The following is a 16,605-nucleotide window of genomic DNA, read 5'->3' as shown; positions in this document are numbered from 1 at the left end:
TATAAGCACAAGGCACTCAATAAATGTTAAAATTTGGCTCATTCCAAATAATGGAAGTAGACTGTGTGAAGAAGCATTAAAACTTAACTAGTTCAATCCTCCATCTGGTCATATGGTCTTCTACTAAATGTGAGCTTATACTTAATAAATATACTGTTAGGGCATTCACATTTGTAAATACTTAGAGCAATTCATTCAGTGAATTTCTCCAAAATCCACTGGGGGAAAAAAACCTGGCAGCTATTGCTTCTGCAGGGAATAAAGAAGGCTGTGGTCCAAAAGTAAGATCACTGTCATCTTCATTGCATAACTTATAGAGTCATACTGTGATCAAGAGCAGTTTCAGAAATGTCATATTTGCAAGAGTACAACTATTTCATGTGATTTTTGATACTCTTCTTTATCCTTTTCATCAAAATAAGAATTTATTTCAACTAGGGCAAATGTTCCTACAGAGACTATATTATTTGTATGGTATAGAGAAGTATATCATTTAGGATCTAGTTATCAGTGGGTTGAGTTGAAATAATTTCTGAAATACTGATTTCCAGCTCAGCCTACCAAGTGAGACTTAATTAATGCTCAAAGTTGGACACCTAACCCTTCACAATTTTCTTTAACCCAGAGTTACCATTTCTACATATAGACACTTAGCAGGGAAGGAGTTAAAAAACACAAAGTAAACTGGGTGTGGTGGCACATGCCTGTAATCCCAGCACTCAGGAGGTTGAGGTAGGAGGATTGCCATGAGTTTGAGGTCAGCCTGGACTACATAGTGAGACCTTGTCTCAAAAAGCAAACAAACAAACATCAAAAAACTGAAAACCAAACAAACACACACACCCACCTTATACATCTTAAAGTTTTACAATGTTTCAGTAAAATATAAATGACTATTTTATAATTCTAGGAATAGGTCCAAACCAAAGTGTACTTAAAGGTTCCAGGGCCCGCGGGAATTTAGCTCAGTGGTGCCGCCGCCTGCCTTGCAAGCGCAAGGTCCTGAGTTTGATCCCCAGTACCAAAAAAAAAGTTCCAGAGGTTCAAATACTCTTTGTGAGCTTCTCCCAAGGTCAGATATGGTATTTATTTCAAGTATTTTAAACAAGCTTCAATTTGATAAAGAACATAAAATTCAGCTTGTTCCTCATCATAGTGGTGGTGTGTATACCTTTAACATAGGAAGACTACTAATCCTACTTTAATTAATCAGTGATATTCTAATGCTCTGCTAAGTGTTTACATTCCATCTTGATTTACTTCTTGCAAGATGGCATCTGTAGTAGCTGCACAGGAAATGGAAATAGGACAAAAATATATTTATGTCAATAAAATGATCAGAGGAAGTTAGACAGTATACGAAAATGGTATGTTATTAAAGAGGGAAGAGGGCTATGAATTTTGTCAGAACAGGATCATTGGAAATTTCTTCTCCTCTTTCTCCTTCACAGTGTCTCACTATACAGCCTAGGCTGGCCTCAAACTCCCGGTGATCTTCCTGCCTCAGCCTCCCAAGTGCTGGGATAACAGGCGTGTGCCACCACACCCAGCTGCTTGGAAATTCCATTTTATTGTAATCATTACATTTTGACTTATTAAAGTACTAGGCTTTAGCAAATTTTTTTTTGCTTTAATATAATTTTAACTTTCCCTCAGAACATGCCTGGCTGGTTTCAAATTATTATAAATGTAAAGACCTTACAAGTTGGAGAAATGGCTTTGTGGGTTTGCCTAGCAAGCCTACATTTCAGTTTTGAGTCTAGGAGTCAACTTTCTGTCACTGGCACAAAATACCTGACATAATCAACTTACAAGAAGAAATATTTATTTTGGTCCACCGTTTCAGAAGTTTCAGCCTGTGGTTCAGCTAGCTCCAAGGCAGAAAGATCGTGGTGGAAGGGAATAGAGAAGAAAATCTACTCACCTCATGGCAGCCAGGAGGCAGAGAGAGCCGGAAGAGAGCCAGAGTAAAGATATATTGTTCCAAAGCACCTCACCTGACCTACTTCCTCCAGCGCACCGCCCCCTCATAGCCGCTTCTGCTGTGAGTGGATCAGTCCATTGATGAGGTTAACTCTGCATGTCCAGACACCTCTAGGCCCAGCTCTAAGCCTTGATGTGTTAAAGTCCAAACTCTCAACACAAGAGTCTTCAGGGAGTACTCCATATTAAACCGTAACAGGAGGTAACATTATTTTCATGGGTAACATCTTCACCAGCAGATTTAAATTTCCAGCTCAGCCAAGCTAAATGTTGATTCTTTTATGAAAACAACTCTGAAAAGTGACTACTAAAGCCAGGTGTCATGGCACATGACTGTAATCCCAGCAGTTTAGAAAGCTGAGGCAGGAGGATTGAAAATTCAAACTCAGCCTAGGCAGCTTAGTGATATACAGTCTCAAAAAAAAAAATGAAAAAGGGCTGGGGATAAAGCTCAGTGCAAAGGCCCAGGATTCAATCCCTTGTACTGGGGGGAAAAAGACTATGACATAATTTTTCTGTTCAACAATAAAATCAAGGCAACTGCAACTAGCCTCTTAGCTTTTAACTTCCAATTTTGCTTGCTTTCCTGGGATTGTTTTTTTGTTGTTGTTGTTGCTCTTTTGGTACCGGAGATCAAACTCAGGGCTTTGTGCTTGCAAAGCAGGTGGCAGAACCATTGCTGAATCCCAGGCCCTGTTTGTTTGAGACAGGATCTTGCTATATAGCCTAGGCTAGACTTGAACTGACTATGCAGCGTAGGCTGGCCTCAAACTCATGGCAATTCTCCTTCCTCAGCCTCCTGAGTGCTGCATATGACTTACCATGCCTAGTTTGGAATTTCATTCTTCTTTAGATTATCTTAGTTATCTGATTTTCAACTTAAAGTTGTTCTGCAGTTTTGAAATTATTTCTTGTTTACAAATATCTTTTGTGATCTACAGAGTTCCAAATTACTATGATGATGTATAATTAAGAAATCATGGAAAGTTTTGAATTATTTCTACCATTTTTTGCTATACATCTTGTGAATCTTATCTGACAGGTTTGTCTTTTGATATTTCATTAGCTAATATGTTTTTTCCCACCACAGACATCTAAAACTGACATAAAAATACATTTTAATTTGCTAAAACTTTTGCTAATATTATTAGCCAATTATTACAACAGAATGACAGTTTTTCAGGGCAAGGACTCTTTGTTTTTTAAAAATAAATTTCATGGGCCGGGGATTTAGCTCAGTGGTTTTGCCGCCTGCTGTGCAAGCTCAAGGACCCGAGTTCGATTCCCGGTACCTAAAAAATAAAAATAAATAAATTTCACTGTGTGTATTTAAAGTATAGAATGTGGTGTTATGAGAGGCATATATAATGAAATGGTTACTATAGTGGAATAAATGAACATATCTCATCTCTCACATAGTTACCCATTCTCCCCCCATGGAAAGATGAGTATCATCTACTCATTTAGCAAAAATCCTGGATACTACTGTTAACTCTAGTTTTTATATTGTACATTAGATGTTTTGACTTGTTCATCCTACATATTTGCTACTTTTTTTGTTTGTTTGAGACAGGGTCTTGCTCTATGCAGTTCAGGCTGGCCTTGAACTCATTATGTAGTCTAGGCTGGCCTCGAACTCATGGTGATCCTCCTGTCTCAGCCTTCGAGTGCTGGGATTATAGGCCCGTGCCACCATGCCTGGTTTATATTTGCTACTTTGCATCCTTTATCTATGCCTCCTCATTTCCTCCTAGCACCTCCACACTGAATAACCAGTTTTATTTTTTTCATATATATGTAAACTTTTCTCTCTCTTTTTAAATTTTTCTTAGACTGCAATATAAGTAAGAACATGCAATATTTCTCTTCCTGTGTCTGGCTTATTTCTTAGTATAATGTCCTCTTGGTCCATTCATGTCATGGCAAATGGCAAGATTTCCTTTATTTGTTGTTGTTTTCAGTGCAGGAAACATAACCTAGGTCCTCATATTAGATATTCTAGCATGTTCCACTGAGCTATACCCCTAGCTCTCTCCCTTTATAAGGCTGAATAACATTTATATATATTTATATATTTATGAATATCACACACATATCACAGTTTCTTCATTCATTGATGGATACATAGGTTGTTTTCTTAGCTCTGGTGTATAATGCTCCAATGATCATGACAGTGCAGATACAGTGTCTTTAAGATGTGATAAGTTTATCTCCTTCAGGTATATAACCAGAAGAGAAATTTTGAGATCATATAGTAGTTCTACTTTTAATTTCTTTAGGAATCTTTATATTGCTTTCCATAATGGCTGCACCAAACCACGGTGTACAAGAGTATCTTTTTCTCTGTATCTTTGCCAATGCTTATTATGTTTTGTTTTTTCAATAACAGCTACCCTGGGCTGGGATGTAGCTCAGCAGCACAGCACCTGCCTGGCAATCACAAGGTCCTGAGTATGATCTCCAGTACCAAAAAAAAAAAAAAACCAAAGAAAAACCAGAATTAAAAAAAAAGAATAATAGCTACCCTAACAGGTATGAGGTGGTATCTCATAGTGGTTTTGATTTACTTTTTTTGGATGATTAGTGATGTTGATCATGTATATTATATTATATTGTTATATATATTTCCCTATTGTTTCTGTTACTGGGACAAAATGCCTGAGGATAACAACTTAAAGGAGAAAAGGTTTATTTTGGCTCATGTTCTTAGAGGTTTCAATCCATTGTCACTGGCTCAATTGTTTCTGAACCTGTGGTGTAACAGGACATCAGGGTGGAAGTGTGTGGCAGAGGAAAGCTGCTCACCTCATGACAGCCAGAAGAGAAAGAGAACAAGATATTCCCTTCCAGGGCACGCCCCTAAGTCACCTACTTCCTGCAACTAGACCCCACCTCCTAAAGTTTCTACCACTTTCCAATTATGTCATCAAATTATAAATCTACCAATGGATTAATCCACCGATGAGATTAGAGAGTTCATGATCCAGTCACCTTCCTGAAGGTTCTCCCTCTGAATATTGCTACACTGGGGACCAACTCATCAACATATGAGCTTTTGGGGGACATTTCAAATCCAAACCACCTCAGAATTGTATGAGTTCTTTATAAATCTGATATGTGGTTTGCAAATACTTTTTTCCTAATCTATAGGTTGCCTGTTCTTTTGTCAGTTGTTTCCTTTGCTGAACAGAAGCACCTCAGTTTGATGTAGTTTTGCTTATTGCTTTTTGCTTTTTTTTTTTGGTACCGGGGATCAAACTTGGGTCCTTGTGCTTGTGAGGCAGGTGGCAGCACCACTGAGCTAAATCCCCAGCCCCTGATTTTTGCTCTTATAGCCTCAGTTTTTTGGCCTGATATCCAAGAAGTTGTTAAGGCCAATGCCAATGACCTTTTCTCTATGTTTTCATCTAGGAGTTTTACAGCATCAGGTCTTAGATTTAGTTTTCTTTTTTAAATCATTTTGAGTGAATTTTTGTGCATGAAGTAAGACAAGGGTCCAGTTTCATTCTTTCACATGTAGAAGTTTTCCCAGCACCACTTATTGAAGAGATTATCCTTTCCCATTGTGTCTTTTGGCTCATTTGTTAAAAATTAGTTGACTATACGTATTTGGATTTATTTCTGGGCTGTCTATTCTGTTTCAGTGGTGTGTGTTTGCATTTATGCAAGTAACATATTGTTTTGATCACTATAGTTTTGTAATATAATTTCAAATAGAAAATGTGATGCCCTGACTTTGATTTTTGTTTCCCTTAAAATTGAACCAGCTATTTGTTATTGTGTGTGTGTGTGTGTGTGTGTGTGATTCCACACACATTTTAGAATTCTTTTTCTATTTCTCTGAAGAATGCCATTGGGATTTTCATAAGAAATGTATTGAAGGGCCAGGGATTTAGCTCAGTGGTTCTGCTGCCTGCCTCACAAGCACAAGGTCCCGAGTTCGATCCCTGGTACCCCCCCCAAAAAGAAAAAAGAAATGTATTGAATCTATGTGTTGCTTTAGGTAGTATAGTAGTAACAATATTAATTCGTCTGATCCACAAGGTTGGAATATTTTTCCACTTATTTGTGTCCTGCTTAATCTTTTTGGGATCTCTATTATATGCTTTTGTATTCTTTTAATACTTTGTGTATTTCCTCTAGTACAAATCTTAATATAATTAAGTATTTACATTAGGGCCTATAATACAATACAAACTTTTTGTCAATTATTGTTCTTGGATAGATGAACTATTTAGCAATATTCACATTTATTTAGGGTAGCTGAGCTCTTCTATCATCTTCTCCACAAGGCAGCCTTATTTAATTTTAAAGAATTATATAAAATCCCCATTGAAACTAGGTCAGCAGCAATGAAGCCCTTGAAGTTGCTCAAAAGTCAGCTGTTTCTTAATCAAGAAAATTTTTATGATGACCTAATACCTGTATTGATGAATTATTGTAATTATTTAATTATTTAAATGTAAAGTTATCTTCCTCTCTAGGATTGGGCATTTAACTTTAAATTTTATTTCAATAATATGGACTTCGTCAATCACAATGTGTTCCTATAGAAAATACTCTTAAATACCAAAGGCTTTCCTTTCTTCCCTCAAATACTTTGATTCAAACTGCTGAGCTTCGAGGTATTAACCAAACATCTTTCCTTTGTAAAATAACATTATAAACTTTTTTGACATTCCTACTTACAGAAACGTCATAAAAAACAATATGAGAAACACAAGATGCAACTAGGACACAATGTTAGTGTTCAAAACACTTTGAACAGACACAGTGGCAGAGCAACTGTATCAGAAAAGCTCATTTTGGGAGCACTGGTAATGCGACTTTACCTACCAACAATTTCCATTTGTCACTCTTCATTCTTGTAAACTTGGATATTTAACACCAGTATGATGAGTATAGAGAAATGTGAAGCCTCATGTGAGATTCAACACTGGAAATGTAAGAGGGGGTGATCTGGTACCTATCCCTATGGATTACTATGGTGGGTTCTGGTTAAGTGTAATTTGTCTTGAGTGATTATAGAGCTAAATTAAATCCTGAAGTTGTTGAACTTTCTTTTTTTTTAAACAAGGAATGTACTTTGTTTAAGAACATAAACAAAAAAATCTACATGTGGTTGATGTTGTGGGAAAGCTCTGATATCTATCTGTAACCTCCTAGAAGGCAGGGGCTATAATCTTTTTAAAAGTCTTGGTATTCTTTACAAGCAGGACTTCGCCCGGCATATAACAGATGCTCAGTAAATGTCTGAGTGAATCAATATGTGGCCTACTATGGTTACAGAGACATTCATTATCTTGGTTCAAGGTAGAGCTATTACTTCTTTGATAGAGCTAGGAAGCCAGTGCAGAATTGTTTCCATGCAAAGGATTCAGTACCAGCTCTAAGATAAATAAAATTTTTCTGTATTCGATATATCCTATCTCATTGCCTGAAGGATTTGGGCGATTAGAAAAGTCCAGCTAGTCGACTAATAAACCTTTGCAATAGCGCACAAAGCAAAAATGTTCCAAGTTTATTCGCTCCATGCCAATTTAGGGGCGTACTTCTCAAGTTATGTTTTACTTAGGTTTTCCCCAGTGATTCTTAATCTTTCTTCGTCAATATTTGATATTAGCTGTCACCAATTCTCTATTATTAATGGGATATGCTCTTTGATGCTTTGAAATCTTGCTCAATATTCCCCAAGTGTTCCTTTAAACCTCGGGGAAAATGACTTTGGCCGCAGCCTGTGCCCCAAGCCACACCCACTACGAGGCCTTGGAAACTTGGCGGCGGCTCAGCAGTGGCAACCACGCGGGCATCGGAATTCCACAGCCTGCGCTCCAGATTTTGCAGTGGCCGGGTCGACCCCGCTCCCACCGGCCACCCTCGGGCTCCGGGACGGCCGACGGCCGCCGCCCGCTCCCCAGCCGCAGCCCGCGCCCCGCACACGAGTCCCGGCTTATTTGCATAGGGCGCGCACGGCGCCGGCGAGCGAGCAGGAGGGCGGGCGCGGCCGGGGAGGCGACGCGCGCGCACCCTGACAGCTCGGCCCTGCTCGCTCACTCGCTCGTCCCCGGCTTCCGAGCACAGCATGGCGGTCAAGGTGACTCCAACTCTCTGCAGCTGCCTTTATTGCATAAGAGACATTCTAAGGGTCCTGCCTGCAGCCCCCAACCTCTTGCCATTTCCTTCTTCGCCTCCTTCTTAGAGAGCGCGTCCTGGGGCTCCAGCTTGCGGCTGGGGAGCTTGCAGGGCTTGTAGCGGAGGGAAGAGGATACCCGACTGGGGGAGGGGCAGGGGAGGGATTGTGAGTTGGAGGAGCTGGTGAGGACCACGGGTCGGTGAAGGAAGAGTAGTGCCCTGTCCTAGGCACATGGGATTGTGAGCCCGAAGTTGGAGAGCAAGTGGCAAGAAAAGCCGGGGCTGCCTAGGGCATCAGTGTATTGCGGTGGGGGAGGGGGTGAGTATTGGGTAATTTGGGGCCTCCATACAGCGGGAGGGCCGTGGTTGACATTTGCGGTGCAGGTTGCAGGATGCTAAAAGTATTTTATTTGTGGCGGCTGCCGTGTTTTGGTTGGATGAGGAAAGAGAGGGGCATCGAGATAATTATATGCTATTACTGGTTTCCATCGGGAAGGAAGGCTGCTAGGCCATGCTGTTAATTTGGGTGTTTTAAATCTGTTGCTCCACTCTTGTGGGCTTCTTGATTTGCAGCTTGGTAGTTGCTACTGTGTTGCTAGTAGATGTGGAATAAAGTAGCCTTTCCACTGCAGCTCAGGGGAAGCACCGCCTGTAATTTGCCCTATCTTAGGCTATTTACACCGCTCTTTCACTCTGTAGTCACACATCTCCAATTTGACAGTTGTTATCAGCAGTTAGGGCTTTTGGGTTGTTTTAAATTAATGCCCTTAAAAAGATAAGAGCATTGATTGTTAGCAGATGTGAACTCTAATCTAAGGAGATTGCACTAGTCTTTAGTGAAGCATTAACTAGCTTTTTTTTTTTCTCCTTTCAGGTGCAGACTACCAAGCGAGGTGATCCTCATGAGTTAAGAAACATATTCCTACAGGTAAATCAATTTCTCTAGTGTATTTTTTTTACTGAAAAAACAGAAGAGAGTACAATAGTTCTTTTCAAGCCTTAACTTTGAGGAATATCCTGCTTTCATGTACTTTTGCAAACATGGCTGGACAACATAGTTTATAATTCTCTTACTAATGTTTGACTAAAAGTTTTCCTTTATATTAAGGGTTGGTAAATGATTTTCTTGAGACTATTTTTCCTTATATGACTTAAGATATGTAAAAGTAGACTGAAAAGAACTTCCAGTTTCCCATAAGTACTAAGACCAAGATAATATTTTGAAATGTATTAGCCTTTTTTGTATAATTGATAGGGTAACTAAAATGCTGTCTTCCTTGAAAGTTGCATAAAGTTTGCCCACTTAAGAACAATTTTCTATGTAATTTATTACAGAGATAAGAATATGATAACTAATTTTAAGTTATGTTTCTTTTCTCCCTCTGTATTATATTCACAGGGCTTTGGGGGCTCATTATGAAATGTTGCTCTCTCAAATTCTTGCAAAGATCTAAACTTCTGCTAAGCTTTTAGGATTAGTGACTTGGCTGTAGATTTTTTAAAAAGTTGGCTTAGTTTTTTCATTTGCTTTCTTTTTAAAAATTTCTAAAGTTCTTTTCATTAAATATTCTATTTTTCTCTGAAAATTTCTTTTGAGAAATTGTATTCTGGATTTGAGTTCTTGTGTAGATACTTTAACCTTTGGCAGATTCCTGCTGGGTATTATTTTCCTCTGTAAAATGGAAGGTGACCTCTAAGGTTCCTTCCTATTCCAAAAGTCTGTGATTCTATAATTAGGAACAGATTCTAACAAATGCTGATGAGCCTGGAATAGATGACATTTTAATCTAAGACATGTGGTTTTCTTAAACTATTGTTGGGGAGGAGGCTGTGTAGATGGCCATATGTATGTGTAGTTCATGAAAAGGAATTAGTAAAGGCTGGGGATGTAGTTCAGTGGTAAGCACTTGCCTAGAATGCACAGGCCCTGTTTGATTCCTAGTATTGCAAACGAAACAAAGCAAAAAGAATTAGTAAAAATGGCAATCCTAAATTTTATAAAATCTATTAAGGGAAATATCTTTTCTACAACAAAAATAATTACAGTAGAACTGCTCCATATGTGGCTTGAAATCTTTGTTCTTCACAAGTATTCTTGAGCATTCCCCAAAATACACCAGCACTATGTCATCTGATCAGACTCAATTGTTTTGTGAGTTCATGTGATAGTTAATCTTCTTTTCTAGATTATGTAGACATGAAAAAAATCAGTTGAAATGTTGCTTAATGTAGTGAAAAGAGCATTGGTCTAGGTCCGAGGAACACTGGCTTACTTCCCAGGTCTTCATCTGTGTGGCTGTTGTACCTGTAGACTAATTGTTTAGTCTTCCTGATTTTATCTTCTCAGGTAGACTCAGTGAGACAGAAAGAATGAGAATTGAGGTCCTTTTGGCTTTAAACATTCCATAGAGAAAAACTTAGTGATTCTGTATGGAATTTTGTGGGGTTTTTTTGTTTTTGAATTTTTTGCAGGGGGAGTGGTTGGAGGTATAAGGAGAGAGGCCAGGATTGAACTTTGCTGGTTGACAACTTTTAAATCTTTACATTTCTTTTAATGTTTTGCATATTATCAGTGTCTTTTTACATATTATAATTTTAATTGTTTTGTAATATTGGGGATCAAATCCAGGGTCTCACACATGCTAGGCAAACACTGTACAATTGAGTTATACCCCCAACCCCTTTCACGTTATTTTGATGATATACTTATTTTTATATTGAAAACTTGTGGAATTTTGTAACTCCATATTTAGTGCTAAGTGTAGAGCATTGATTGAAGCATTATTAATAGATGAGAGAAAGAACATAGATACTTACCTTCAGGAAGCTACAAAGCAGCTAGAAAGGTACAGTTTAGGTAGGTAGATCCACTGGAGAACAGTTACCAAATATTATGTTGATTTACTCCTGGCTTAAATACTTCAAACTATAGTTACTTAAAACTATTGGGTCCTTTTACAAAAAGTTTTATAATACATGCATATGATTTATCAATATTTTAGATATAATAGAAGACAAAATACATTGTAACTATATATTTCTTTAGCACTAAACATATTTACCCAACAATTTTTTTTTGTTGCAGTGCTGGAGATACAGTATATAGATTTGAATCCAGGACCTTGAACATGATAGGCAAGCACTCTACCATATCTCCAGCCCCTCTTCCCCTCCCTTCCTTCCTCCTTCTCTCTCCCTTTCTTTCTTTTTTTTTTTTTTTATCCTGACAGATATTTATAAGGATTATTTGTTGTGTCCCATGTGCTTGTATTTAGTTCAATAGTAAACACCAAATTGAATAATTCAAATAGGGAATGGAGCCAAGCCTTGAACGATGGCAGACTTGTGGTTGGACTGGCTCCTCTCAGCGGCCAGCTCTCATGGTCTGTGTTGAGGAGACAATACTGAAGGCACATGTGTAGCCTTCACACATGGTAGAGCAACAGAATTGACTTGTCCAGAACGGAGTGGCCATGTGATAGTGGCCGTGGCTAACATTTCCCGGCCATTTAGAGTGTGCTGTATACTGGCTCAGTGCTCTAAGGATATTATGGTGATTTTCATACCAAACCTAGGAAGTAGGTTTAGTATCCCTGTTATATAGATAAAGTTAAATGAGTTAATGTCACTTATTTCACAAGTGGAATAGACCAGCATTGCAGCTCTAGAACCTGTACTCTTTTTAAAAAAACATAATTCCAGATTTTATTTCCTTTTGCAATATTATCACTTTATTGCAACTCAGCTGAAAAAGTACAGTAAACACAAAATCATGTCATTAAAAAAACCTTCCAGGTTATCATATTTGAAATGGAAACAAAATAATTGGTTGGTTATGGCTTTAGAAGACAATGTAGAAACCCAGGGTCATCTAGAAATATTTTTTCTGAAATTATTCAATTCATTGAATTGATTCTTCTTTTCTCTTTTCAATTAGTACATGTTTATAATATAGAATAGTGATGTTTATTTTGAAAAATTGGTACATACATAGAACATATCTTGATCTTTTTGAATACCGTTATCTACCTCTTCTTTCTTTCCTCCCTGCCTTTCTGTGATCCTCTTCCCTATCTCCAAGATTCTACCTTTTAGTTTCCTATCATTTCTCCTTTATTTTATCTATTTATATTTTCAGTTTCTTATATAACAGGAAATGTGATTTTTTAACTGAGTCTGGTTTATTTTGCTTATTATGATTATCTCAAGTTCCACCCATTTTCCTGCACATGGCATGGTGTTATTCTTTATGGCTGAATAATATTCCATATACCACATTTTTTCTTTCATCTTTTGACAGGCATCCAGGCTGTTTCTTAAGCTTAGCTATTGTGAATTGTGCTGCTATAAACATAGATGTGAATGTATTGTTAGAGTATGATGTCTTTAATTCTTTCCGTATATACTATATTCAGGAGACGTATAGTTGGGTCAAAAGGAATGGAATTTCTTTTCCTTTCTTTTTTTTTTTCTTTTTCTAATTCTGGGGATTGAACCCATGGCCTTTGCACTGAGCAACATCCCCAGCGGTTTTAAATATTTTACCTTCTCACTAAGTTGTTAGATTGCCCAGGCTTGGCTTGAGCTTGTGATCTTCCTGCCTCATGCTCCCAGAGTACTGGGATTACAGGTGTGCACCACCGTGCCTGCCTTGGAATTTCTGATTTTAGGGTTTTTTGAGGAATCTCCATACTGATTTCCATAGTGCTGTACTACTTTACATTCCCACCAATAAAGTAGGAGGCAGAACCTATACTCCTAACCCTTACACTATATTCCTTGTAGGATTTTGAAAGGGAGTGATTTTTAAAAGACAGAAATATGTCAGGGGCTAATGGCAGCTGTGTTTTATTAAAAAGTTAAAGAGAAAAATCTGATTACTTTAGGCACCATGCAATTAAAAGTCTGTATGCCAAAACTGCCTAGAATAGTTGGCTGAGGAGTTTGGATTTGAAACAGTAGGGAGGCTCCTTGGGTTTCTGAGTGGGCAAATTGAAGTGGTGAATTCTGGCAGCTCTTTGTGTGTGTTGGATAAAGTGTGGAGAGATTGGAAGTGAGGCGATCAGCTAAGAGGCTATTGAAATAATACATGTGGGAGATAATGACCTGGAGTGTCTGATGGCTGGGGAAATGGAAAGGAAGGACAATACTAGGGACTTTGTAAGGAAAGAATCTATTGAATTTGGTATTAAATTTAGAAGTAAAGAAGGAATAGTGAACCTGGCATTTTTGGGTTAGATGTTAATCGATCATGCATTCATTTGGGGAATTTTTGCATGGGGTTGGGGGGTAGGGTTGAATTTGATTGCTAAGTAAATGTAACCCACTAAGTTAAAGTCAGATTTGGACAGATACAAATGTGTACAGGTGGTAGATGAATCCTTGTGGTTAGGAGGATTCAATGTAAAATAAATAGGACAGGCCTAGGGATAGATTTACAGGTGATATTCATAATTGAAGTGGGAAGGAGGCCGAGAACTAGAGAGAATAGTTCCATAGGAGCTTAAAGTGGGAGTTTTACAAATAGGGTTAGTCATAGTTGTAAAATATTCTGTTACTAGGACTTGGTTTTGGTAGCACTTGGGGGTCATTTGAGTTCAGGATCACTTGTGCTGTTTAAAGACTACCAAGAGAAGATTTAATTTTAAATTTTAGAGTATACTTGAAAGCTTTTCTTTGTAAAATTTAGATTCGTGGTTACTGTCAAACTTCACACATAATGTGGCTCAAGAGTCAGTTGTTCTATAAGATAATGAAATAGTCTTTTGAAAATAGAGCTCTGTTTAGTGCAAGTATGTGTGCAAGTTCATAAGGACTTTATGAGTAAAGCATTATATTGAGTTTAGGGAGATAGGATAATTTTTTTCTGTGTTTTTTCTTTCTCAAGCTTTGATGAGCTATATTTTCTATTAGTTAAAAAAAATAAAAGGTATTTGCTAAGATTCTGCTTTTTCCCATTCTACCCCCACCAAATTCATGGAAGTGGAGAACAACAAATGAATTCTTATGTGTTTGACTGTAGTCTAATTTTACAACCAATTGTCAAATTAAGATTCTACTATTCTTATTTTATCTCTTCTTTCACCTCTCTCACCCACACACTATCACTGACCCAATCTTGCTACGTCAGGTGTATATAGTATCGGAAAGATCTAATACAAGCACTGCACAGGCAGGTGAGGTGGGGACAACAGGAGTATGACAGGGTGTTTGTTGTAAGCCTGGAAAGTATCAGGATGAAGACTTAATCTTGTCTGTGCCTTGTGGCAAAGTAGATTTATAAAACTTTTAAGTGAATGTTTAAAAGATCTCTTCAATGTTCTTAGTTGGTAGGCTTTGTTCTTCACTTATCAATGTATCATGATAAAAGCAACACATATTAAAGTTTTATAACCATGTGTGCTAGATCAAAAATTTACTGAGATGTAGAACTCAATATAATTTTGACCTTTTTTCATTAGCACCAATGTAACAAAGATCATATCCTATATAAATTTGTGAAAATGCATCTTTTCTATCTTACGTAGATAAGAGAATAAGTAGAAGTAGATGATGCTGATAGAAAGCAAAGAGTTTTGATCCCTGGTACCAAAAAAAAAGAAAGCAAAGAGTGATTATTCCTTAGGGTTTTTGTTTTTTTGGGGGGGTTTTGGTACCAAGGTTCGAACTCAGTACCTTGCGCTTGCGAGGCAGGCAGCGGCACCACTGAGCTAAATCCCTGGCCCTCCTTAGGGTTTTTATGATAACATATTAATTTTTTAGTGGGAAAAGATCCTTGGATTCAACATATATTTGTTTACACACTTTGTATTTATTTACTTTTTTTTTTTTTTTGTAATAGTAGGCCAGGGCTGCATAGGGAATTAAACAGGGCTTGTAGCAAGGGACTGTTCCATTTTTTGTTGGCATTTACATTAGAGCTGGGTTTTCAAAAATATGGAGTGTGAAGGGCTGGGGATTTAGCTCAGTGTTTCTGCCACTTGCTTCACAAGCGCAAGGTCCTGAGTTCAGTCCCTGGTACCACACAGAAAAAATATGGAGTGTGTACCACAATATTAGTTATAATTATTTACTATTAAGGGTGATGACATCTACTGAGGCCAAATGTGAAAGAAACGAGTGTTCACATACAAAATTTGTAGAAACAAAGACTCTGGACAGCAATCTGGCAATGGTTTAAAATGGAAAGTAAATAGAGGGCTTCCCTAGCCCTGTGAGGTCCTGTGTTTGATCCCCTGGAATTCAAGTAAGAATGAGAGAGAGGATGGAGGAGGGAAGGAAAGTAGGAAGAAAGGAATAAAGATGAAAATCTTTAGACAAAAAGTCTTATTTTAGGATCTGTATCCCAGAGAAGTAAAAATATTCAAAAGAATATATGTATAAAGATAAACACATAAGCTTACTAACTGAAGTGCTCACCTTTTTCTCAAAAAACTGCTGTCAAAAGGTAAATGGTAGAAAAATTATGGAATAACTACATCATGGAGTATTATGCAGATACTAAAGAGTAATAACTTAGGTCTACACTAGCTGGTTAGGGAATTTCTTTTTTGGGAGGGAGGGGGGATTTCTAATGTATTATTAAGTAACAAAAGAAAGATGGAATACCAGGCATGGTGGTGCACGCCTGTAATCCCAGCACTTGGGAGGCTGAGTCAGAAGGATCACTGTGAGTTCAAGGCCAGCCTGGACTACATAGCAAGTTAAGGATAGCCTGAACTGCCTAGTGAGACCCTGTCTCAAAAAGACAAAAGAAACAAAAGATGGAGACGTGTGTGTGTGTGTGTGTGTGTGTGTGTGTGTGTGTAGGTGTGTGTAGCAAGATTTTGTTTTGTAAACATACTTTATGTTTTTGTATGTATGTTTATACACATATGTTTGTGTATGATTTAATGAGCATTGAGAAAGATATGGAAGGTTAGATATTAGGTTGTTAACTTGGTTGAGAGAGAAATAAACAGGAAAACAAAAATAGTTTCAATTTATATATTAAACTTTGAGCAGGTAAATATTAAAAAAATATTAATTAAACCTATTCAGAACCTGAAACTGAAAGAAGGCTTCTTAGCATAAATTGGGTTAAATAAACAGTATGGGACACACAGCAGAGTTATTCTGAGTAAGAATTTTCACCATTTCTCCAGAATATAGGAATTGAAGATGATAGCCTTTATCTTTAAGAAAGTATTGTAAATAAACTATTAATGTTTTCATTAAAAAAAAGTCTTAGACATTAAGGATATCATCATAATGAGACTGTGTCCTTGAATCATTACAAGGATTGAAAAATAGTTGAAAAGATAAGAAGCCTAGTGTTTTAAAACAGCATGTTATGTTCTACCATCAATCAATCCTTTTTTTCTTTTTGACAGTGCTTGGACTTGGACCTGGGCATCAATACATTTGAAATTGCCTAGTGTGCGCCATGCTATGCCCTACGCAAGGTTTTACCTTTATAGAGATAAGGTGGAGGAATTTAGTGAGGGTAGG

The 16,605-nt window shown here is 37.6% G+C and overlaps 1 protein-coding gene across 11 annotated transcripts in view; it reads left to right on the top strand.

The window, feature by feature from the left end:
- The window catches only part of Slc25a12 (solute carrier family 25 member 12), a 205,610-nt gene that overhangs the window by 86,560 nt on the left and 102,445 nt on the right, over positions 1-16,605 (top strand). For 3 of the 11 annotated variants that reach the window (XM_013076975.3, XM_087196434.1, XM_013076972.3), the window contains exons 1-2: positions 8,057-8,434; positions 8,990-9,043. Coding sequence is in view for 2 of the 11 variants with exons in the window: in XM_013076971.3 (XP_012932425.1) it covers positions 8,066-8,077; positions 8,990-9,043 (66 nt within the window). In the remaining 9 variants the exon portion in view is untranslated. Of the gene's footprint in view, positions 1-4,493; positions 4,516-7,821; positions 8,435-8,989; positions 9,044-11,200; positions 11,251-16,605 lie in introns of those variants that run through there. The other 8 variants (XM_087196421.1, XM_087196429.1, XM_087196432.1 and 5 more) reach the window with 7 other exon arrangements.

Source organism: Heterocephalus glaber, unplaced genomic scaffold, assembly GCF_053883595.1.
Source record: "Heterocephalus glaber isolate CG9 unplaced genomic scaffold, H.glaber_assembly_v1.0 deba00000347, whole genome shotgun sequence".
Lineage (NCBI taxonomy): Eukaryota > Metazoa > Chordata > Mammalia > Rodentia > Bathyergidae > Heterocephalus > Heterocephalus glaber.
This window is presented reverse-complemented; position numbering and strand designations above follow the sequence as displayed.